Genomic DNA, 24,386 nt, shown 5'->3' with positions numbered 1-24,386 from the left:
TCATCGGAAATAGTCCCTGGATACAGAGGAAGATGTAAAATAGTAAGTCAAAATAAAATTCGATATTAAATAACAATAAATTAATTCTCATTCTCTACTAAGGTTGCTATCTTGCTAGCATACCACCTGTTAGCATTTTAGAAACTCATATCAGTGCAGTCATTCCAAGTGTTCCCTCCCTTTTTTTTTTAATGACTTCTAAGTAACTTTATTTCGACCCGGATTATGACGAATGAATAAGAATCCAAACCTAAATGTCTTTTTTTGACGTGCTTCCTCAGGAGAACACGTCAGACTGCGGACGGGGCCACTCCTTCCGTCCGTCCCGCGTGGCTTTGCTGCTGGTTCAACTGCTCGTGCTTTACCCTCACGCTCACTCTCTACTACATTAATCTCATCTGCCACACACACGCACGCACGCACACGCACACACACACTTTATAGCTGTCCTGTGCTTTTCATATGTGCCCCCCAATGCTCCCCCCCCCACCCCACCTCCTCACGACCACCACCTAAAGTAGTCTTATAGGCAATGATGGGCAATGATGGAAGCCCTGAGTGCCGCCGTCTAGCCAGCTTCACTTCTGTGTCCTCAGCCAAGGTTAGCCACACAAGGAGAGTCCCCACCACCAACCAATCCCCCCCCCCTCCAAAAAAAAAAAACTCTCAAGTAGACGACATGAGAATTACGTTTTATTTTTGTTCACCCAAAAAAAAAAAAAAAAGGGACTATATGTTTAATTCATGCACTACTATATCTACTTGCCAAAATGAGATAGACTTTCATGTGGTCTTATTTTTCTAGCCAAAAACACAGCAACCATGGCTTTAAAACAAAAATGTTATCGTCATGCCTAACCCTAACCCGATTCACTACACAAAAAGCTCACGCGCTAATGACACAGCTGTGACGTTTCACTTATTATTAGCAAGCGGTGTGGTTTAGTGTTATATATTACCAACAAACAAACAAAAAAAGAACCTGTCTGACCTCCATTTATACCAACATCACCTCTGCCAGTCCTCATGAGGCTGTGAAGAAGGACGAGAAAAAGAAAGAAGAGAAAAAAAAAAAGATCAATTCGACATGGACGAATTTGTAAATGTGACAAGATAAACATTGTTATAGTATGAGGGGAAAAAATGGAATATTACAAGGGTTAAGTCATAAAGTTACGAGCAAAAAAAAAGTTGTAAGGTTGCAGGGATACATGTGGAATATTATGAGGGGAAAATTGTGTGATTTCACCATAAAAAAGTTGGGATTTTACAAGAATTCATTTGTAATGTTACGACAGTAAATAATTTCTAGATTAAAATTTTATGAGAATGACGTTTTAAATTTAAAGTAAAAGTAATCTAATGAGAACTCATTTGCAATCTGGCAAAACATTCTTTACCTATGACTGCAATTTCACAAGAATAGGATTTTTATAAGAATACATTTTAATCCTATAATTTTACAAAAATGTTCAATTTTACAAGAATAAATTACCCATACAGGAATGTTATGGTAAGAGTGTAATCCTTAAAAATATATTATATTTTAACTGTATACCTGCAATTAGGCTAAGAATTATTATTTTTTTAGGATCCAGCCAATGTTTGAGATTCAAACACAACTGTTTTCTCATAAAAATCCTACTTTCTTCTCGTAATATTATTCTCGCAACTTTCCTCGTAATGTTCCATTCGCTTTCCTTTTCAGTCCTCCGCAGAAGGCTTTGCTTCTCCGAGCTAAACTGCCTCATGTCACATGTTCCTCATTGGTTGCATCATTCACTGCCAGGGTGGTCCAGGCCTTATCGCGCTGACCCCAAAATGGCCACCAAACGCTGCCTGGCGCCAAGTCACGTGATCGTCCTCTTAGACTGTTTAGGAGCCGCTCTGTTTCATAATAGTGCCTTGACGCACTTTGTGGCGGACGAGCTTAGCGACTGTATAGTAGAGTTCATTTGAAATCAAGCGGCCATCTTGGAGAGGGATCAGCTTTAGGTAGAGCAGCCGTCTGTCTGACTGCCGTCACATGACTACAAAGCCATGCGTGGAGGTCCGGTCAGTTGGCTATCAGCACACACACACTTCAACTGGATTTACGCTGCAGGTCTAAGTCAGCAATTTCCATTTTTCATGTACACTTCAAGTGGCGTATACGGCCAACACACATGACACGCCCCTAATGTCGCATGACGACCATATTGGATTGTGATTGGCTGAAGTGAACCATCCTAGAATTGGGCATTCATTTCTGTATTGAGATTTAGGGGTTGTCAGGCGATTCAAATGTTTCGTCGTAATTAATCGCATGACTTCGATAGTTAACTCACGATTAATCGCAGATTTTATAACTGTTCTAAATGTACAGTAAAATATTTGTTCCTAAGTTTTCACACAAAAGTGGTGGGGAGGAAATGTTAAACTAATAGAAATATGGTTGCAACTTGTAGCCATTGATACAGTAATTTCATAATAATTCATAAAATTGAGTTCAAATTAAAAAGTTGTACTGTGTGTGAAATTGATTTGTGTTGAGGTCATTTTTCTGCCACTAGATGGCATAAAATACATCTGTAAGACGTTGGTGACAGCTCAGCACATTTTTAAAACTTTAAGGTACAACTTGAACCCAGTCTCCACAAATACATGCATTATTATAAAATGTATTACTGCTAAATTCGGATGTGGACGTGTCTGCTGCGTTGCGACTGGAATTCCCCCAGTACAGGTTTTTCATTAATCGTGCTTTAAAAAAAAAAAAATTGTGTCGTTAAAGGAACATTAAATTAACACTCCTAATTGAGATACAAATTGAGAGACCGGAAGAGTCACAGAATGAGGACATTTAAAACCACAATCTGTAATACATGGAAATTGTGCCACTTGCAGCGTAAATCCAGCCATATTGGGCCATGTTTTTTGTTATTAGGGCCACTTGACTGCTCGAGTTCTGCCTGAGTTTGTGTGCGCGCGTGTTTGCATTAATCGAGTGGAATGTCTTGAAAATGATGCGTGTGATGCGAGGGCTGATTGTTTTTTTTATGTTCTTGTTTGTGTGTCGCAATGAACACAATCCAGTGTTATGGACGTTTAAAAAAAAAAAAAAAAAAAAAAAAGGACATCAGCGCTTTTTGGATTGACAGAATGTGTTAGTTGGTCGGTGTTTTGAAAATGCAACGTAGAAAAACGACGCCTCTCTATTTGAATGCCTTAGCGTCACGCACAGCAGAGCTCTGATCCCCCTCGCACCCCCACCATATTTTTTTTACATCATTAATGGAGTTAATAATGGCATAAATAATGGATGTGTATTGGGATTTATTTATTTTTCTGACACTTTTTTTATGATTACGCACTTACTTACTGACCAAGGAACGGTACAGCAGTTCCTAAGAAGTAAACGTAACAAGATGGTTAGAAAAAAAATGGCACCCGAGGTGCGCATTATTTTTATTTTTTTATTTTTGTAATCATTCCTGACAGTTTTGGATAACTAAATACTCCCCGGGCTCAAATATTGACTGAAACAGTTAAGGAGTTAATAATATTCAGAAAAGTTTTAAAAAAATAAACTCTGGAGAAACAAAATGGCGGGATGCTAACACAAGGCATCAGTCATGCTAAAAATGTAGCCACATAGCATTATGGCATCATGTGTTGCACGTCTTTTGTCATTTGGCAGGTTTACCAAAAATAAATACAAATCATGATTGTTGGGTTTTGTTTTGTTTTTCGTTTTTCTGGTATATTTGGAAATATGACTGAAGATGGCTCAGTTTAAATACAATTTTTGTTTTCTTTCCACTATGCCTTGGAAAATTACTGTTGTTCCCGATGAGCAAAATTAAGAGAAGAGAAGAAAAAAACACGCACACACATGGTGTCAGCATTGCTAACATAAGGCTTAGCACATCTTTTGCGATTTGACAGGTTTGCTAAAAATCGAATCAAATTGTGACGAGGGTGGATAGAAGAAGCAAAGCGCGTGTGTGTGTGGGGGGGGGGGGGCAGTGTGTATGTGATTGTGTAGTGTGTAGTCTGGTGCTACGTGACCATGTTTGACAAAAGTGTGTGTTTAAAAGAAAATAACATTTAGAGAAAAACAAGAGTCGGAATCAGTCAAAGTGTGAAGTCCGTATAAATATCTAAATATAAATATAGGAAAAGAGCACTGTTGATAAGTTTGAGGTCTGAAGTCCAAACTGATTTTTATTTTGTATTTCTTTCTCGTGAGGGAGCGAGCGTGTTTGTGTGAGAGGATGACTTGAGCTCCTTTGTTTTGTTTGTCGCTCCATTCTTTTTGTACAGGTGACGCTACGCGGAAAAAAAGATGTGGAAAAAAAAGAAGAGGGGCAAACTTTGTAAAAAAAAAACAAATATTGTGTCTGTGACTCCTTGTAAAATATTTTCAAATTGTTTATTACAGAGAATCAGTTAATAAATAATGTTCATATTTTTCACTTCATTTTAATGTGCCGTGTTTTGGGTTTTTTTGTACCTCAGAGTTTAGCAAGGAAGTCTTTAAGGATCTTATGCCACGCGTCCGGGTCGTCCAGGTAACAGGCGTGCCCCGCCCCTTTCATCACAGCCACACTGTGATTCGCCAGCTGGCACAGGTTGCTAAGCGACACATTCTCGGTGTCGCCATCACCGTAGACGATCAGGGACGGCACCTGCCGTTAAAAAAATAATAATAATGACTTGACGCCATGCTCCGCCCACATTGATACAACTTGTGAAATTATCCAAACGATGTGACCTTGACGCTGCGGTACTGTTGCGCGCTGATCTTGTCGGTGCGGATGGGCGCGATGGGGATGAAGGCCCGCAGCAGGTGCTGCTGCTGCAGCAGGAAGGGGAGCGAATACACGCCGCTGACTGACGGGCTGATCAACACCACGGGGCTCAGCTGCAGTCGCTCGCACACGTCCGTCAGGAACGCGGCGGGGGCCAGCTCCCCCGTGGCCACCAGCTCCCCCGAGGCCATCGGCCCCCCGGCGGAGCTGGAGCGGCCCAGTCCTGTGGACGAGCGTTTGACTTCAAATCTAACAATAAAATCATCATGAGAATGTGATGTGCGCATCGCTGCTATCGCCCATAGATTTTGCATTTTATGGCCTTTTCCTTTTCATCGACGTCAACGTCAGAAAACTACAGCTAATTATCATCCAAATGTATGCGCACGTCTTCGCTCATTCCCACTCCATCCTCGGACAGTAATAAAAACAAACGATCGCACCAATATTTTTGAAAGTGATTGCCTCTCCACAGAAAATCGAAACTTGATGTTGGGAAACTGCGATCAATCTTCACTGAAATTTTTAGGACATCTCTACTCATGCCCAGCGATCGCTCCAAATGTTTTGAATTGATGGATGTTAAAGGGATACTTTACTTATTTAGCCCTTTTTCATATACAAATGTTGTCTATAAATAATTTGATATTTTCATTATTTTTCACGTCTAATTAATATCTTTAAAAACACATTTTGTCACTTGTTGTCGACTGAAAATGACGTCACATGTTCTCAAGCATCAGGGAATGGCCAATCACGGCTCACCTGAGCAGCTGAGCCGTGATTGGTCGTTACCTGAGCCCTGAAAACGAACATGTGATGTAATTTTCAGTCGACAGCAAGTTGCTGTTTTTAAAGGTACAAATTGTACATGAGAAATAATAATAAAACAATTTAAATAATTATAGACCCCCAAAAAAACATTTTAATGCCTGAATTGGCTAAATAAGTCAAGTATCCCTTTAAGCCTTTTCGTCTCCATAGGGCTAACAGAAGATTGAGACGAAAAGGCTTAATGTCCATCGAATCCAAAATCTTGAGGTGATGGTTTTGATATTTTCAGAGGTTGAAGTAAGCAAAAGTAGAGAAGTCCACATAAATGTTGACTACTGATCGTAGATTTTTTTTTTTAAATACGCTCACTTTAAGCGTTTTAGACCGACCCGAATGTCAACAAGTGCTACGGATGGATGAATGGATGGACGACTGTTTCCTGTTCCGCTCACCGGGAAGGTCGATGGCGACCGCTCGGCAGCCGACCTTAGCCAGCGCGTAAAGAGTGCCGATGCTGAGCCAGTTTTCCGAGGAGAAGCGGAGGCCGTGAAGAAGCAAAACGGACATCTTGATGTCTCCGGAGGACGGTCGACTTTGTCTGTAGAAAAGTGGTGACGTGCAGCCTGGCACCTCGACGCTGCCCTCGCTAAAATCCACCTGCGACATGCTGAACAAACACAGACACACACACTACATGGTCAGTACAAGTGCCCGACCGATAAGGATGCAAGAAAAACTCGTTCTGTAGGTTACTGAGTCACTTAGTGACTCTTCTTGGTGTAGTTACCGCCCTCTGGTGGCCAAGGCATGCACACCAGAAGGGGCACGTATTCAAGCATGAAAAAAATGATGCACAAATTGTTTAATTCTTTACTTTTTTTTTAATTGTTGTGTCACTTTGAAATTGTGAGGAAGTTTGGGAAGAGACATGGTTGTAGAAATAGAGCAAATAAAACAAAGTTGCCACCCTGCCCTGAGGCACTCGCACAAAATGTAAATTTTTAATACCTAGATAAATAGATAAAAAAATATTTGAAAAAACACTATCCTTGTCAAAGCAGAATTTCTGGTCTTCAACTCAAAAGTCGTCAGTGTCAGTTTCACCAGTTTTTTTGTCTTTCAAAAACATTTCAACTTTGGTATGAGCATATGCCAAGTATTGCAGACCGTTTTCTTATTTCTTAGTTTCAAAGTATTACATTTTATTTATTTTTATTGGAACTATTTGAACATTTGGAAACAATTTGGAAATTCACATTTTAGTCAACTGTGCTAATTAATAGTATAAGATTGATCACGAAATACAAAGTACACCTATCATTATGCACAAAACTTGTAATTATATATTTTAGAGACCAATTGTGACGGTAGTTTTTCACACACATACTTTCCAAAATCCCCACAAACGTTTGATGACACACTCGGGGCAAATACAAAATAAGTATGAAATTATCTCTGACTCACTTCCACAGAAGGTGAATTTATCATCTAAGTCTTTGAACCAGCTGGAAAAATATTGCAATATCTCTTTCGAAATGCAAAACTGAAAGAGACATCAGCATGTTCTACGCCAATTTATGTTATTCTGCGTTCGAGAAGGAATTTGTGACCACGAATATCGACATTCTTCTTACCTGATGATGTTGTTGACGACCCAATATGAAGTGTGCAAACTTTTTGCGCTTCCGCTTCATTTGCCGAGGGTGAAAAAACAAACAAACGAGAGCCACCGAAAATGAACGTGTCCTCAAATGCCTTCATCGCCCTCTAGCGTCCACTGAGAGAGTCGCAGCACGAGTGAGCAGACCAATATGTGCCACTCTTGATTAATGATTAGTAAACCTTATTGATCCCCTGTGATTTTGTTTGTATGAAGGCCTCTTTGTTTGAATAAGGGCTCAGTGTCCAGCGTTTCAAGTTCTAGAATCTTCTAAGTTCTCCCTCCAAACAAGTCGTCCTTTCTGCTCCGTTTTACGTCTTCCTCGTGATGGGGCGGCTCGCTTTTTAAGCCACGGAAACAAGATCTGAACGAGACGTCTTCGCGTGGACGAATCTTTGTCTTTCAGCGATGCCGCTGTTGCTGCTGTTGTGTTATTTTCTGACATCAGACCTGGCCGCTGGTGAGTTTGAGTTTTTGATTGATGTGTTTACATTCACATTGGGGAAATAGTTATGTATGTAAAGTATGTATATTATTCCAGTTTAAGAGACTGTCACACATGGAAACTGCCTAATACACAGTAGTCATGTAAAAAAAAAATAGTCTGACGTCCAAAGGTTGTGTGTGTGTGTGTGTTGGGGGTGGGGGGGGGATACCACACACCACCTTTAATCCACTTAATACGCACACACGAAATGCATCATATAATATCATCATATAGGCAATATTAAGTTGTCCCAATAATAATATTTGGTGTCATTGTTCACGATGTAGCCATTGTTGTAAATTATAGTCTGACGCATTTCAACTCAGGTTACCGCAGTCCCCTGAATGATTTCCAGCGCTCGGAGGGCCGAGAACTGGTCCCCAAAGCCTGGAACTCGGCCCACGTTGTCACATTGCTGGTCCTCAACGTGGAGGAGTGCGCCGCTCGGTGCTCGCTCTCACTGGACTGCAGGTACGGCGTACTGTATACACTGTAAAGTGAAGAAGAAATAAAATCCACTGTATGTTAGCAGCGAACATAATTCAACATTTGTGTGTGTATATTATGCATAAACCTCGTATAAACGTGTCCACCAGAGCGTTCAACTACGAAACGCGGCCAACGGCCACGTGCAAACACCTGCGCTGGGTCGGCGACGGCAGCAACGCGGAGGTGAAGCGCAACGTCAACTGCGACCTTTACGAGAAAAAAGGTAAGAAAGAGATGTGCAATGTTAAATAAACACAAACGTATCTTCATGACAGTGTGTGTGTGTGTGTTTGTTTGACGCGCAGTCTACGTTCGCAAGTGCATCGTGGGCAAAGGCGAGGACTACCGAGGGAAAGTGTTCACGACTCGAAGCGGACTCACCTGCCAACAGTGGTGGTCCAAGTTTCCTCACGATCACAGGTGAGCGGAACCGCGTAGGGCTGAACGATTTCTGGTTTTGGGGATCGAAATTGAGATCTAGGACGACGCCATTTTGTGATTGTCAAAGCTGCGTTTACGTTTGAGCAAAATATGCTATGACTTATTCTGGCTCGAATCCCAAAATTCTAATTCAGCATTCGTTTTCAACGGCCTCGTCACGAGTCACCACCGATTCATGCACAGCCCTAATTCTAACGACAGAACATGAAAGTATGGAGAAGCTAATGCTAATCGCTAATGTGAAATGCTATGTTTTTATCCGTCAAATTTAGGTGATTACAATTTTCAATCGTAATTAACTAATTTGCTCCCAAAAACGTATAACTATGTTCTATTTTAAATGTTTAAGTGTCCCAAAGACGTATTTAAACGTTTTTTCGTGTGTGTGTTTTTTCATGCTAGAGCATATAGAAGGCTTTGATGCAGCCTCTCAACTGTAGCGAACGGTTGAAGAAGTGGTAGTTATTACAAAAATGGCCAGCAGGCGGCAGCAGAGCAAAAGAGATCAGCCAGGGCAATGTTGGAAAAAAGCTCATTTACCCACAGTTCTAAACAGCTTTGTGACTCATGATGAAACTTAGCTATATTCTAATGCTAATTGCTGCAAAACGGAAACAGACAGAAATATACTTTTTTTCTGATGAAAGAAGAGACTCTTATCTTTTTTTTGTAGGTTTCATGTTTTTATAGCACTAGAGCACAATTCTGTGGGCCTTGCAAAATCAGTCAAAATTCAGTAAAACGGCAGTGAGCAAAGTGGGTTGCTTCAGTGAAAATGGCTGGGAGTGAATGAGTTAATCACATGACTTCAATAGTTAACTCACGATTAATCATACATTTTATATCTGTTCTAAATGTACAATTAAAAAAAATCTAGGTTTTCATACTCTTGTTAACAAAAGTGGATTTTTTTTTTTAACTAATACAAATAATTCAAATGAATTTTTTACGTCAATGGCCGTGAATGAGTTAATGACCAACGTGCAGTTGGCCCACTGTTGTCTCACGGAATTGTGACGTGTTCAGGTGGACTCCGTCGCCCAGCAACGGCTTAGAGCTCAACTACTGCCGGAACCCCGACGGGGACCGCATCGGCCCGTGGTGCTACACCACGGACCCCGAGCGGCGGTACGAAAGCTGCAGCATCCCTCAGTGCAAAGACGGTAAGGTCTGCTTTTTTGAGTCCTTAACGTATACTGTAGGATGTTTTTACAGCGTGTGATTGTGCGCAGAGGTGTGCATCACATGTAACGGCGAGGACTACAGGGGGCAGGTGGACCACACGGCCAGCGGCAGGGAGTGCCAACGCTGGGACCAGCAGTACCCTCACCAGCACATCTACCAGCCCGAGAAGTACGCACGCGTCCCTCATTTCTTCGGGCCGCGTCTCAATGCGACGTGTCCTTCCCCTCAGGTACCCCGACAAGAGTCTGGACGACAACTACTGCCGGAATCCCGACGCCTCGCCCGTGCCGTGGTGCTACACCACCGACCCAGATGTGGAGCGGGAGAGCTGCGAGATCAGCAAGTGCAGTAAGATCGCTCGGATACGGAACATAACGTTCTATGGCGTTACCGTTTTTTGGATGTCGTTTTGACTTTTGTTTTTTTAAATTCAGTTGGTTTGTTTTTAGAGTGGGTTTAATTAACAACGATGGAAACAGAGGACAATTTCGCTATAATTATAGATATTTTTTTGTTAGTTTTATCAACACAAAATGCAGTTTCAGTTTTCTTTTTTTTTTCAAAGCATTCTCGTTTTAATTTTTTTTCATTCGCAAAAAAATTTATTTTTATTTTTAGTTTCACTTATTTGATTAGCTTTTGTTAATCATAATAACCTTGGCACCCCCTTTATCAGTGATTTACAAAAGCATTGTTTTTAGCTTTATTTTACCTTTAATTTATAAAATAACAAGTCACCCAATTTAAAATGTTAAAATAAAAATAATCTATCGTCATCTTTTCCTATTTAGATGCCACTAATTGGTTTCATTGTGCTGCTCATTCTCGTTTCCTCCACCGGGAGGCAGTATAATCCTACAGTCATGCTGACACAAACAAAGAAGAATAGACTTCTTTTTCTTCTATTACTACTACTGTAAGTGACTCGAAGATGAGTTGTTTTAGAATATATATATAAATATGTTAGAATATATGTTTGTGAATATAGTTATACTATATGTCTAAATTTGTTGTTGTGTTAGTTGTAGTTTCTAGTGATTTAGCATCAAGCATAATATAAATATGATAATATGATTAGTTACAGATGATTGGAACATGTAGTTTCTTCATAATGTACATTTCCCCAAATTTGCAACAGGAATTGCGCAACAAGCTGCAACTTTGGAGTTCCCACTGTTGACCACTTGGGGTGGGTGGGGGGGAAGTTGGAGTAATTGCGCCATCTTGTGACGTAGTTGTAAGTCTGAAATACAAGCTCACAATTACTTTGATTTTGACATTCTGGAAGAATATCACCATAAAGCCCAAGTATTATTATTATTATTATTATTATTATTATTATTGTTGTTGTTTAAATGAACTGATTATTTAAAAAATATATTATTTAATTTAAAACTGCGTCTATCATTTTGTTAATTATTTTTAAATTAAAAGGATAGTTTTACATTTATTTTGTATTTGTCAACAGTAAATATATTTATTTTTATTAGTGTGTTAAGTAGCAGATAAAACATTTTTTAAATTAATTTACTTAATTTTCACATCTATTGTTGTTATAATTATTATTCTCCATCCATCCATATTATTATTATTATTATTATTATTAACATTTTCTACAAATGTTTTATTTAAATTAAAATGCTTGTTTTTCAGTTTTATCTTTAATATTATTAATTTTTTTTGTATATGAATGATATAATAATAAAACATATTCGAATACAGGCCCTTCAAAAGTCACTTGACCCTTCAAGCTTCCTCTCGTCCGTGATTTCTCCTCAGCCGAGGTGCGCGTGGAGAAGCGTCAGCGTTCCAGCTTCACCACCAACTGCTTCCGCGGCCGCGGGGAGGACTACCGCGGCAGAGTCAACGAGACCACGTCGGGCATCCCTTGCCAGATGTGGGACGCGCAGCATCCGCACGAGCATCCCTTCTACCCCAACACGTATGAATGCAAGTGAGTGTCAAATACTTATACTGTTACTGTACTTCAGTCGATTCTCTGTATTATACTTTTTTTCTGACGAAGTCTGAAGTTTTTACACACCTTGGCCTTCCATACGTACGTACATACAGAAGATGGTTACAACTGCTCGCTCGCATTGACTGGACTTTTGTGCATTTAAATTGTGTTCCCGTAGCTTTCCTAACGATTGTGAACTGATTAACAAAAAAAACATGTCAATTAGTGAATGATGACTTCAATCTGTCTGTGGCCCCCATTTTGTGCCTCTAATTTAATACACACAAAACCACATGCCTGAGGAAAAACAAACAAGGGGTAGCAAGGTCAGCGCACGGCCACGTACTCGAAATGAAAGAATGTTTTTAAAAAGGTCAATTGCTGCCACCTAGGGGCTTGGAGGAGAACTACTGCCGCAACCCGGATGGCTCCGAGGCCCCCTGGTGTTTCACGTCCGTGCCGGAGATGAGGACTGCGCTCTGCCTGCAAATCAAGCGCTGTGCGGATGACATTGACGCAGAGGGTAGGATGGATGGGTGGGTGGGTGGGCTTAAGGTTGGTAGGTAGGTAGATAGATAGATAGAAAGAATTGAAAAAATGCTCTCAATGGTATATTCAAGTTCCGAAAGTGCACTATTGTAGCTTTGGGTCCATCACTGTGACGTAATCCTTTCAGATTGCTACCATGAAAACGGGCGAAACTACCGAGGCATGGTGCGTAAAACTCGCAAGGGCATCACCTGCCAAAAGTGGAACGTCAACATGCCTCATCGCACCAAGTATACATATTTATTTTTTGAGGGGGTTTCTTGTCAAGACGGCGACTCATTCCGTATCACCGAGTGACTAGAGCATTTGATTGTCCAGAATAAACCCCAGGACGCACCCCGAGGCCAACTTGACCGAGAACTACTGTCGTAACCCAGACGGGGACCAACACGGTCCGTGGTGCTACACCATCGACTCCAATACCGAGTTTGACTACTGTGCCATCAAGCAGTGCGGTAATCAGCGATGTTTTTTGTTGTTGTTGTTTTTTTAAAGAACAAAAAAATATATATTGACGGCAAAACTTCTGCAAAAAAAACGTTTCCCTTTCAAACAGCTGGAGAGAAAGCACCGCTCACGGAACCAGTGGGTATGTTATTGAATTCATACCTTTATTGTACAACGGTGCTTTGAGCTACAAAATGGTGTTCTGATGATTTATTTATTTTTTTTGCTTTGCTGTTTAATGCCACTACCACATTGTTATAAAACGTGGCATTTACACCTTGTCGATTTAAAACACAATAGACAATGTTTTTAGTCTGCTAGCTTAATGCTAATGCCAACATAGTACTACTGTGTATCCATCCATTTTCCATATCTCTTATAGTCATATTCCGAAAATGTCAATATATATTCTACGTGTTTTTTTTAACACATAAGAAATAAAATAGAAATATAAAAGGACTTGTGAGCTGAGCCTCAATAAAAAGTATCCATATGTCAGTCTTATACCACCCCCTGGTGGCCATCACAGGTACACCAGATACAAAATGGCCTTTTAATTGATGCAATGTGACATTAAAAAAAAAGCCTCATTCTTTTTAATGTGCACTTTTTTAAATAAAGTACAATATTATTCAGAAATATTTTTTGCATAAAAAAAACATGCTACAAACTGTGCTACAGAAAATGGATGCATGTTTATAACACATGACATGATCATTACTGTATTAACAACATATTTTTCCCGCGCAGAGAAAGTTGAGTTCAGTGAGTGTGGGAAAAGAGAGGACCGCTTCCAGAATACCCGGTTACGCATCGTAAACGGAATACCTGGGAACTCGCCGTGGACGGTTAGCCTCAGAGACAGGTGTGTGTTCGTGTGTGTGTGGGGGGGGGGGGGGGGGGGGGGTGAGAGTAAAAAGTATTTTCCTTTGAGAGGAACTTTAACAAGAAAAACACACTCAGCCGTGCCACATTTTGCTCTTACTCGGCAGGAAAGGAAACCATTTTTGCGGGGGAACCCTGGTGGACGCCAGATGGGTGATCAGCACCAAGCAGTGTTTCTCCTCCTGGTAATGCTTCGGTCATATATATATTTATTTATTTGTTTGTTTGTTTATTTATTTATAACTGATACATCTATTGTGTGCCTTCAGCTACGTGGATCTCCCCGGCTACTCGGCCATGCTGGGCACCTTGTTCCGTGACCCGCAGGACGGTGAAGCCGGCGTGCAGACCATCCCTCTCACCAAGATCGTCTGCGGACCGTCCGAGTCTCAGCTGGTCATGCTGCAGCTGGAATCGTGTGTACACTTTTTTTTTTTTTCCCACATACACACAATCACTCACATACGCATTCCATCTGACACGGTTGTCTCTTTGTGTCTGTAGCCCAGCCCAGTTTAACGAGCGCGTCTCCCAGATCTGTCTTCCTCCCGAGCGCTACATCGTGGCTGAGGGGACCTTTTGTGAGATAGCGGGATGGGGCGAGACCAGAGGCAAGTCGTAATAATACATGAAACATAAGATAGACGATAACGATTGCGCTTCGATATACGATTGCCCGATTTTGTATTTAAAACAACCAAACAATGTTGCCTTAGGAAGGGCCCGTGAGTTTAATGCTAACATGTAATGGAAAATGCCATTGACATGCTAATGCTACTGTTAGCATCGATAGTCACAGCTCTAGAAGCAACGGCTATTTGAACAAGTAACAGATGTAGGCAGATAATGAAACAATATTTTCTTCATCTTTGACAAATAATGACTAATATTGTGGCATCTTACAGTCGTTGTAGAAGAAGTCATTTTATTCTTCGTTTGTGTTGGTATTATACTACTACGGAAGCGTATTGCATTCACTTGAAGAAAAAAAAAGTCCAGTTTTTGGGGGGGAGCTTTGTTTTTTTGATTATTATTTATTTCGGTTTTATCGAGAGAGAAAATTCCCTGTTTTGGTTTTAAAAACAAATATTTTCCTCTGTTTTTCTGGGTAATTTTTCCCTGTTTTATAAAATAATTATTTTTTCTGAATATTCTTTAAAAGGGTTTTCATTCAGAGATTAGAGAACAAACCACAAGACAGTATACACATTCATTCCTTTATTGAGAGCCAGTAAGTAAACATGACCATGTTATTGCATATGGAGAAAGTGTCCGATTCCGCTATTAGCGAGTCTGCAAGTCACTTGGAGTTAAGAGGTCTGAAAAAATTACTCCGAAAAACAGAACACCAGCTCTGTTTTTCTGAATAATTTTTTTTCTTTCTTTTTTTATTTAGTTTTTTAAAATACTTTTCCCCGTTTTCTGAGTAATTTCTCTTGTTTTTCTGAATATTTTTTTCTGTCAAAAAATATTCAGTAAAACAGAAAAAAAAAAAAAAAGACACCCCCCCCAAAAAAACATTGTCAGAAAAACAGTTGTTTTTTTTCTCAAGTGAATGCAATACGCTTCCGTATACTACCTCCTGGTGGCCATGTTTTTTTCTTTTTTTCTTCTTTTTTTTTTTCAAGAGAGAGCTCATATAATAAAACGCTATTCATTTCAACAGGGAAAGATGATTTGAATGTTTTGTTTTTGTGCAGAGTCACTCAACATTAAATGTGTATCTCAAAGCACCGCTGTAAATATTGCTCCAAAATAGTCACTTTTCAGGAGACCCCAAAAATCGGATGTTTGTTGAACCATTAACTTTGCATCCTCAAAGAGAGTTAGCCATTTTCAACACTATAAATTGGTATACAATTAGTAAAAAATAACTGGTTGATTGAATTTTCACTTAAGGGTATACTCACTTTTGTTGCCAGCCATTCAGTTATTAATGGCTGCGTTCTGAGTTACTTTAAAAAGAAATGCGGTAAATGTACACATTTATACTGTTTATACAGTGTTGCAAAGTGTCATTTTTCAGTGTTGACCTATGTTTTAATTTAAAAACAAATGTGAGGTGTGTACTCAAGACTGAATAACTATCATTAACATTTATGTATGTTCCAGTGAGAAATGAATGGCACTTGAAATGCAAACATAATAATGCTCACTGTGAGCTGTTTTTGAAATGTTGACCTTCAGGTAGCTCACCAAAATTGTGCATGTGTACCTAATTAAGTGTCCCACCTCCTACTGTCTTGTGACAAAGCTTTTGACGCCATTCAACAAAAAGATGGTTGCTGCTATTTTTTTTCTTCTATGCAAGTCATTCCTTTGCTCTCCTTTCCAGGCACCGGAGACGAGACCGTCCTCAACGTGGCCCAGATACCGGTGCTCGCGAATAAGGAGTGCAACAAATACTTCCGAGGTCGGGTCCGGGAGAACGAGATGTGCACCAGCTCTTTCCAGGGAGGGGTCGGAGCCTGCGAGGTGGGTGAAATCTTTATAGTTGCAGTTATAGTAGGGAAAGGGAAGGGGCCCGACCCACAGTCAAAAAATGTGGGATCAAATCTCGGTTACAAAAAGCTTCAGATGCTTGCTCGAAAGATGAAGATGATTTCCATGTTTCAATGTGACAATGAGACCCAAATCAACCAAGGAAGCTTGGAGTGGCCCCTTCAGAACCACCAGACCTAAACCCAATAAAGGATGGTTGGTGCGTAAAGATGCCTTCACAGCCTGACACATTTGCACCGCTCTTTCCCCAAAAAATTATGAAATCAGACAATGATACAACCATATTTCTCTACCCCCCAACAATTTTTTTAATCCATTATTTATTTCGTTTTTTTAATAGCACAACAATAAGCATTTTATGTTCAAAACACGGACTGTGCTTCTTCTAAACATTACAAACTTTCAATCTTCTCACAGCTTCACAATTGTTTTCCACCACGAGACAGCTCTTTGGTTTTCAAGTTGGTCACACGTCAAATGTGAACCCGAACAGTTTCCAGTTCAAATAAACATCGAGTGAGCGCAAAAAAAAGGGACAAAAAAGCCTTTTTAAACGGTGGCAGGTGACTTCCATTTAATGTGTATGAATGTGATTGGTAAATCCTTAACGCAGCCATATCCCCAGTTTTAAGCGGGTGTGCACACTTATGCAAGCACATTACATCAGTTGTTTATTCTCCTTTAGCTCTCTAAAAAAAATGGTGTTTTAATTAAGTAGAACATGTTCTAGAGGTTTTCAAATAATGTATCTTTTTTTTTTTTCAATATCACAGAATTTGAACAGGGGTGTGTAGACTTTTTATATCCACTGTACGTATGCCCGCAGAGGGACTACGGCGGCCCGCTGGCGTGCCAGAATCACGACTGCTGGGTCCTGGAGGGTGTGATCATCCCCATGCGCCGCTGCGGACACCAGGGCCAACCCAGCATCTTCATCCGCGTGTCGGTCTACGTGGACTGGATCAAGAAAGTCATGGGCTTCGCTTAGACAAATGCAGAAAGAAAAAATGTATTATTTGACGTTGTGATGTTTGATGCCAATTTATTTTTTAAGAGCGCTTATTACATTAAACGATGACAAACAGTGGTACTTTGACTTGTGAGTTTAATTTGGTTCGTTATCAAGTTTGCGGCTCAGTTTTTCAAGTTGGATTTGAGTTTGATTGAGTTTGTCCTGTTCAATCAACAGATGGGCTCTCCTTGCCAATATGCGAGGGTATAACAGTCCCATAATTAGTGTCCAATGATTTTTCCTACTGCACTTGAGTGATGACATATATGATGTTCAAATTTTGGCTTGCAATACACAGCAAAAAATAATAATAATATATCAAGCAACGGCTTGAAAAGTCAAGCTACCACCGCACACCGCCTGTTTTTGTGCGTGCAAGTCCAAATACAGTACAAAGTTGCTGAGGTGCGAATATGTATTTGTGACAGAGCAAAATTTTATGACTTAATTAACCTGAGTCATAACTTTTGACTTTCTTGAAAGTGAGCGAGGCTACAACTTGATCTGCTTGATTTTTGTCGCAGTAGCTTGCTGGAAACCTGAAGGCCAAGACTTGAGACTTACGATTTGCCTAAACCTAAGCCTAAGCCTAAACCTAAGCCTAAACCTAAGCCTAAGCCTAAGCCTAAGCCTAAACCTAAGCCTAAGCCTAACCCTAACCCTAACCCTAACCCTAACCCTAAACCCTAAACCCTAAACCCTAACCCTAACCCTAAACCCTAACCCTAACCCTAACCCTAAAACCCTAAAACCCTAACCCTAACACCCTAACACCCTAACACCCTAAAACCCTAACCCTAACCCCTTAACCCTTAACCCTTAACCCTTAACCCCTAACCCCTAACCCGTTTTGGGGATTTTGTTTTGGGTTTTTGTTTTGGGTTTTTGTTTTTGTTTTTTGTTTTTTGTTTTTTTTGTTTTTTGTTTTTGTTTTTTTTACGCAAGCAAAGGCTCCATATTGTTCAATCTTTTACCTCTACAATGACTTGCTGCCACTGGAGCAGTGCAGCGCTACAACCAAATGTTTTATGCCTGACAAAATAGTAAAAAATAAATAAATAAAAAACAGGGCGGGAAAAAAATGCAGCCTGTAACGTAAATACAATTGGAAACCGATTTTGGAAACCGACGGAATTTATTTATTATTATTATTTATTTATTTTTACCTTGACTTATATGGCGGCAGTGAACTCAAGTCAAAACTTTGGCAAACAGTGAACATTTCTTTAAAAAATAAGTTTCAAGCTACTCCCACTTCAGGTTTACTGTCAAGTAAAAAACAACAACTTTAGACAATTACACCTGCCAAACAACTGCTTAGAACGGAAGTGATAGCTTAATGCTAGCTTTAATTAGCATCGGTGTCATGGCATTTTAACCCTTTAAGCAACGGAATAAACACAAATTGTTCGTCAACAACATGTAGGCTGACAATATAACAGTAGCCTACTCACAGTTCTGATGAACTGTATGCTATTTAATTCTTTTTAATTGTATTTCATTATGTCATGATGACTGTATGTTTTTTATGAAGGACCTCCACTGTGCGTAACTTACACCCACCACTGTTTTATTGTACGCACCAACTAACTTCCCTGACGGAATTGATTGGAGCACCAAAGCACCTTCTGTGCTGCCCCTTCCCCATTCCCGCTTCACTCCCTGGAAAAGAAATCCCTCTTGAGTCGGTCTTTTGATGGCGGCCCCTCAACCTCTAAAGACACGCCTTTGTGCCTAATGCCCCACTGTATGCGCTGCACATTCTTTCTAGTTCTATAGGAGGATTTTTTTTTTTTTTTTTTTTTTTTGCAACGCGCCGCGATGAACCCACGGAATTCAGCTTAAATAAACCTCCAGATCAGGAGTCCCAAAAAGAATTTCTGCAGCACGCACTGCTCCACTTTCAGTAAACATAATGACGTTTTTTTTTTGGAGGGGGTAATAATGTTTCCAGGAACTAACAAAATGTTATTAGTCATATTTACAATGAAGATTTGTTTCAGGTTGGTCATGTATGAATGTCCCCTCTCGTAAAAACTCACACTTCTTGGAAAACAAATAATCGTTCTTCTTCACCTTCTTTAAAAAAATTAATGCTGCCAAATAAATAATAAGTGTAATGTAGCTTAATTGTTTCATCTTTAGACATTTAACCCTCCAAAAAAGTCACAGATTATTATTATTAAATAAGGAGGAGGGGGGGGGGGGGGGGCATATAATGCATCATTTTTGGCAGTTCGGTCAATGAGGTATTTGGCATCGTCACAAGTTACAAAATCATTTGGACACCCAATCATGATTGATTAATCTGGTCTGTTTAAAAAAAACTAACCAAAAAAAACAGTAATAGAACAACTTTGAAATATAAATTATTGACATTCATGCCAACAATGTTAGCACAACAAAAACTAGTAAGTTGTTAGCTCCAAAACGTTTTAATTTATATCTTTAAAGGGAAAGTTAACCCTGAGACCCTCTGGGGGCGTGGTTACGTTTTGGCCGCTCCCCGTGTAGGCTGTAACATGCTTTAAATGCGATGCCATAAGAGCGGCCGCGGGGCTTTACAGTACAACCTCCCCGCCCACCTTTGTTACGCTGCAACCGGCTTCCAGTCGTGACTGGACTTGTACGTGTGTGGGTTTGGGTGGGTGGTCCGGTCGGGTTGTGAGGGGACATCACAGCAGACGTGAACCTGCGAAGACACTCGTAGTAAGTGAATTTGATTTGTTGTGCGCGCGTTTCTCTCGATTTGTTTTGAAAGAGCTTACTTTTTTGCACCTGTTGCGCTCGCGTGCAACTTTTATTCGCGTTGGGGCAAAAAATGATGTGAGCCCTTTAAAAAGAGATGTTGAGCTAATTGTGCTTGTGCTTATTTTTGGGCTTGTTTCCAGCTCCTCCCCAGTCTTCAGGTCTTGATGTCCACGCTCTCCAAAACATGAGCAGCAGCGGGCCCAAAGAACCGGCGTTTCCCCCCCGGCCCAGCTCCCCCCAGGTGGCTGACGGGTCTCAGCAACGCAGAGGCCGAGGTCGTCCACGCAAGCAGCAGCTGGTAGGACCGTCATAAGGTCACCGATTGGCTGATTGAGAATTGAAAATGGTATCGAAATGAAGTTCTGATTGTAAATGTTCCTGCGCAGGAGCCTCTCGGACCTCCTACTCCAAAGCGACCGAGAGGAAGACCCAAGGGCAGCAAGAACAAAAGCCCCAAAGCTGCACTTAAGGTTAGGTTTGTTTTGCAGTGACACATAAATAAAGAAGCTATTAAGAGGACATGAAAGAAAAAATATATAAATCTTGAACAAAAAAACTTTTATTCATGTGCAAGAAAATTGATTTAAAAAATTCAACATAACAAAACTTTTCAGAAAACTTTTTATCTGTTAAAAAGAATTAGCATTTATGTTAAGCCGGCTTTTTAATGCAAAACTTTTGTGAGAAAATGTAAAACTTTTGAGATCTTGCAGTACTTTCATTTATGTTAATGTGGCTTGAAGATGCAAATGTTTTGTGAAATAATGAAAAACATATTTGTTAATGTGACGTAATAAAAGCAAAGTCACGGCAGTCATACTTTATGAATGCAAAACTTTTGTGTGATAACGTAAAAAACCTTTACTAGAAAACAAAACACAGCACACGAGTCTTAAACATTCCATCCGTTTTTTGTCCATCTCCGAGGCGGCCAAATATATTTCTAAATTAGTACTTCAACTTTTCTTACCTCTGTTAATCTTTCTCCGTTGTCAGAAAGTCGAGCCCGCTGGAGAAAGACGACCACGGGGGCGACCGAGGAAATGGGTGTGGAGCAACACGAAGATTTGTGTGAAAGTATCTGTACAGGTACACCTCATTCATGTCTGATTCACTTTTACAGCTGCAGAAGGTCGTTGAAAAGGGGAGTGAAGAGCAAAAGGTAAGGACACTCATACTATCAACGAGATTTGACAGGATAAGCATTTGATTATGGCTGGACATTCGGTCAAGCATTGACTTTGTGGTGCTGATTATTTTGTTTTATAGCGAGTATTCATGTTCCAGCATTAGCAATTTCCAAAACTACATTTCCACCATGCTAGCATTAGCAATTTCCAAAACTACATTTCTACCATGCTAGCATTAGCATTTTCCAAAACGACATTTCTACCATGCTAGCATTAGCATTTTCCAAAACGACATTTCCACCATGCTAGAATTAGCAATTTCCAAAACTAAATTTCCACCATGCTAGAATTTGCATTTTTCAAAACTACATTTCCACCATGCTGCCTGAAGTTGAAAATGAAAAATCTTCTAAAAATACTAAAAGAGATTTAACAGGATAAGCAGTTGATTATGGCTGGACATTCGGTCAAGCATTGACTTTGTGTGTGCTGATTATTTGGTTTTATAGCGAGTATTCATGTTCTAGCATTAGCAATTTCCAAAACGACATTTCCACCATACTAGCATTAGCAATTTCCAAAACGACATTTCCACCATGTTAGCATTAGCAATTTCTAAAACTACATTTCCACCATGCTGCCCAAGGTTGAAAATGAGGGGGGGGGGGGGGGGGGGGGTCTATACAGTACATTTCTGTTGTGTGATTGAGAGAAACCTTCCTGCTCATTTTGTGAATGAAACAGAAATTGCAAAACCCAAAACCAACCACATATCACTCACTGTCTGCTCCAACACATCCGCAAAGCCGCTTGAAGAAGTGAAACCGTTGAGAATCTCGACCTTTTTCTGAGCCTCGCGCGCATGAAAAGGGGAAGAATGACTGGACGGACCGAGCTTAGCGCCGTCTTCATCCGGCTGCCTCGGTTTCCTGGCATAACGGACTCTCGGCGAAACTAGCAATAAGTCACTCTTGCGTCGTCTTGTATTGATTCACTTTTCGGCGATTGAGTCACATGACGTTTTTTCTTCGCCTTTTGATGTGTCCCCGCAGGTGTCCTCGGACTCGGGTCCCGCGCGGTCCGAGCCCTTTTCGTCTCATGAGGAAGGCCAGTAATTGTCCCTCTACCTCGAGGTTTGGCCAGAACAACAACATTCCGTTGGGATGATTGGAAAGAAAATGTAGGAATTAATTTATGACATTTGGGAGGGATTTGTCTAGCTTGCTGAGAACTGGAAAATTAGATTCATTCATTCCGTTCCAAGCCTTTATTGAGTCAAGCCGATACTTTTTTTTTTTTTTTACAAAATGTTTAGGGATGAACGTAAAATGCACAAAAGCCTTTACAGGTGAACTGAAGGTGATCTTCTCCAACCCTTTGCACAACAAGGAGCTGAATGGAAAAAATCAAAACAGGTGTTAACTTCCAAGGCCGTCCACTCGTGTGCCTTTCTGTGACTCTTCCAGTTTCAACCTGCTGATGATGCTGTTAGCTCAAGCAGTTCCCCATTTTCAAGACCGAACTGAATACTGTGAACTGTGACAGGATAAGCACCCGTGTTGTCTCGGTCTCATGAAGTCCGAGTGTGAACAGCATGACGACGAGGACCGTCCAATTGTAATTGACCGGGATATTTATTTGACGATTCGCAACACCTGTTGTGAATTTTGCCCTTCAACTCATTAGAGAACAGCAAATGTTTTTAAGGTCAAAGTTCATCTGGATGTAGTGTTTTTTGGGTTCATCCTGAAATTTCATTTGAAATCTGAATACCTCCAACTTTTTTACTAGCACAGGACACCACTTGAGAAAATTGTCACAAAAACTGGCAACAGGCAAATACATTGTTTTTTATTTTTATTTAATTTTTGCTATTACACGATCCCCTCAAATCATTATTATGGGCAATTGTACTCCACCCCCCCCCCCCCCTTTTCTTTGTTGTTGTTCAATTGGCCAGTTGAAATCCGATAAGAGCTGCACTAAATTGCCCACAAAAATAATAAGACATTTCATACACCGTACACAAGTGTGATTTTTATTACCACCATCATGAAACCTCAGGTACAAAACGATTCAGGAGCTTTTTTTTCTACACAGTAACTTTTAGATTTTTTTTTTTTACAACAATTGTTTTTATGCCGTGTTGAGAATTGATCAGAATTGATGCACAGACCTCACAGAAACCGCAGTTACCTCAAGAAAAACTGGATTTAAAACTCAAATGAGATAAAACACCTCCTACATTTTTGGGGGACAGTGAAAAGGGAGCTTTACTTCTTTTCCTTTCTAAAAAAGCAATCTGTAACCACACAAAACCAAACCCCAATGACTGATTTGTAAAACCACAACTCTCGAGTGATTTGTAATCTAAACTGAATTTTAGCCTCAGTGTTAGCTGCTAACGTTTGCTAATCATAGCAAAAAGCCAAGCATGGATATTTCACAATTGTTGTGGTTTCACTGTCTTCAAAGTCACTTTTGGTTAGCGAAACTTTACAAAAACATTACATTAGATGTCATTTTAAGGAAGCTATGTTTTTTATCGGCTAACCATTAAGAGTGGGACGCAAATTGAATTTAAGCTACAACTGCTAATGTTAGCTGCTAACGTTCACACAAATCATTACAAAGTTACACGTTGAGTTGTTGTGGTTGGTAACTCTCCAAAACATTCTTTTTTTGTTAATTTTTGTATTTTTCCCTGGTATTTTATTTGTCCAGCAATTTCAATAACTATAATTCTTTATTAACTCATTCACTGCCATTGACGGCTATAGACGAATAGTTTAAAAAAAAATCCAACTTTTGTTAACAAGAGTATGAAAACTTAGAATTTTTTTAATTGTACATTTAAAAGATATACAATTTGCGATTAATCGTGAGTTAACTAGTACAAGTCATGTGATTAATTACAATTAAACATTTCTATTCCATGACGCCCCTAATTTTTAATAATCTTTTTTTAATCGCGTCAGTCAATGAACATTTTTAATTGTAATTAATCGCATGACTTCAATAGTAAAAACATGTTAAATTACTAGAAAGTTAAAATAAATTTTTGTTGTCTATAGCCATCGATGGCAGTGAATGAGTTAAGTAGGTTACACTTGAGGGCATGTGTGTGTATTTTTCTATCCATTTTGAACAGAACTTGTGTATTGTATTGATTGAAGAGTGCTTCTTTACATAAAATGTCAACTTTTGCGATTTTCATGATCTGGTCTGTGTCATTATGTGTTATAATGTGATTGTGTTGGTGTAATGATGGATTTAAATGTGGAAACTTGTCAAAACATCTTTTTGTCTTGTCATCAGTTA

The 24,386-nt window shown here is 39.9% G+C and overlaps 4 protein-coding genes across 7 annotated transcripts in view; 3 read left to right on the top strand and 1 right to left on the bottom strand.

Moving 5' to 3' along the window:
* cacna2d2a (calcium channel, voltage-dependent, alpha 2/delta subunit 2a) overlaps window positions 1-4,462 on the top strand; it is a 157,496-nt gene extending 153,034 nt beyond the window's left edge. For all 3 annotated transcript variants that reach the window (XM_086087194.1, XM_086087193.1, XM_086087195.1), the window contains one exon: window positions 282-4,462. In XM_086087194.1, the coding sequence (XP_085943320.1) occupies window positions 282-392 (111 nt within the window). In that variant the 3' untranslated portion in view covers window positions 393-4,462. The remainder of the gene's footprint in view (window positions 1-281) is intronic.
* Window positions 681-7,339, bottom strand: abhd14b (abhydrolase domain containing 14B). The gene is made up of 5 exons (XM_086087197.1): window positions 7,202-7,339; window positions 6,020-6,234; window positions 4,757-5,016; window positions 4,496-4,670; window positions 681-1,032 (listed from the first exon to the last, which is right to left on the bottom strand). Exons 2-4 carry the CDS (start codon window positions 6,231-6,233, stop codon window positions 4,497-4,499), a joined length of 648 nt encoding a protein of 215 aa, XP_085943323.1. The 5' UTR covers window position 6,234; window positions 7,202-7,339; the 3' UTR covers window positions 681-1,032; window position 4,496.
* Window positions 7,340-7,441: 102 nt separating this feature from the next.
* Window positions 7,442-17,259, top strand: mst1 (macrophage stimulating 1). Its single transcript, XM_086087196.1, has 18 exons — window positions 7,442-7,687; window positions 8,041-8,185; window positions 8,311-8,426; window positions 8,509-8,623; window positions 9,671-9,807; window positions 9,877-9,997; window positions 10,059-10,177; window positions 11,609-11,783; window positions 12,182-12,312; window positions 12,466-12,568; window positions 12,657-12,793; window positions 12,895-12,927; window positions 13,536-13,650; window positions 13,778-13,855; window positions 13,940-14,086; window positions 14,175-14,281; window positions 16,006-16,145; window positions 16,999-17,259. Exons 1-18 carry the CDS (start codon window positions 7,636-7,638, stop codon window positions 17,158-17,160), a joined length of 2,133 nt encoding a protein of 710 aa, XP_085943322.1. The 5' UTR covers window positions 7,442-7,635; the 3' UTR covers window positions 17,161-17,259.
* A 2,445-nt stretch (window positions 17,260-19,704) lies between these two features.
* On the top strand, window positions 19,705-24,363 carry LOC147167527 (uncharacterized). 2 transcript variants are annotated; one of them, XR_015096235.1, is made up of 7 exons: window positions 19,705-19,893; window positions 20,076-20,233; window positions 20,322-20,405; window positions 20,932-20,982; window positions 21,059-21,097; window positions 22,118-22,245; window positions 22,414-24,363. XR_015096235.1 is itself a non-coding variant. In XM_086086264.1 (6 exons), exons 2-6 carry the CDS (start codon window positions 20,120-20,122, stop codon window positions 22,178-22,180), a joined length of 351 nt encoding a protein of 116 aa, XP_085942390.1. In that variant the 5' UTR covers window positions 19,705-19,893; window positions 20,076-20,119; the 3' UTR covers window positions 22,181-24,363. The 2 variants fall into 2 exon arrangements, 1 of the variants encoding a protein (XP_085942390.1); XM_086086264.1 differs by having other exon boundaries at window positions 22,118-24,363.
* Window positions 24,364-24,386: the final 23 nt, after the last annotated feature.

The sequence above is a fragment of the Leptonotus elevatus genome, chromosome 10, assembly GCF_054856555.1.
Source record: "Leptonotus elevatus isolate MCC_2025b chromosome 10, RoL_Lele_1.0, whole genome shotgun sequence".
In the NCBI taxonomy this organism is placed as follows: domain Eukaryota; kingdom Metazoa; phylum Chordata; class Actinopteri; order Syngnathiformes; family Syngnathidae; genus Leptonotus; species Leptonotus elevatus.
Note: the sequence above shows the minus strand (reverse complement) of the source record. Positions and strands in the feature narration are given on the sequence as shown.

Excerpts from the sequence above, each read along its gene's own strand:
- abhd14b (XM_086087197.1), bottom strand. The coding sequence starts at position 6,233 with ATGTCGCAGGTGGATTTTAGCGAGGGCAGCGTCGAGGTGCCAGGCTGC. Across the intron at positions 5,017-6,019 it reads GGTCGCCATCGACCTTCCCG|GACTGGGCCGCTCCAGCTCC; the intron begins GTGAGCGGAACA and ends GCTCGTCCACAG. Across the intron at positions 4,671-4,756 it reads AACAGTACCGCAGCGTCAAG|GTGCCGTCCCTGATCGTCTA; the intron begins GTCACATCGTTT and ends TTTTAACGGCAG.
- mst1 (XM_086087196.1), top strand. The coding sequence starts at position 7,636 with ATGCCGCTGTTGCTGCTGTTGTGTTATTTTCTGACATCAGACCTGGCC. Across the intron at positions 12,794-12,894 it reads CTGTGCCATCAAGCAGTGCG|CTGGAGAGAAAGCACCGCTC; the intron begins GTAATCAGCGAT and ends CCTTTCAAACAG. Across the intron at positions 12,928-13,535 it reads ACCGCTCACGGAACCAGTGG|AGAAAGTTGAGTTCAGTGAG; the intron begins GTATGTTATTGA and ends TTTCCCGCGCAG.
- LOC147167527 (XM_086086264.1), top strand. The coding sequence starts at position 20,120 with ATGAGCAGCAGCGGGCCCAAAGAACCGGCGTTTCCCCCCCGGCCCAGC. Across the intron at positions 20,234-20,321 it reads GTCCACGCAAGCAGCAGCTG|GAGCCTCTCGGACCTCCTAC; the intron begins GTAGGACCGTCA and ends GTTCCTGCGCAG. Across the intron at positions 20,406-20,931 it reads GCCCCAAAGCTGCACTTAAG|AAAGTCGAGCCCGCTGGAGA; the intron begins GTTAGGTTTGTT and ends CTCCGTTGTCAG.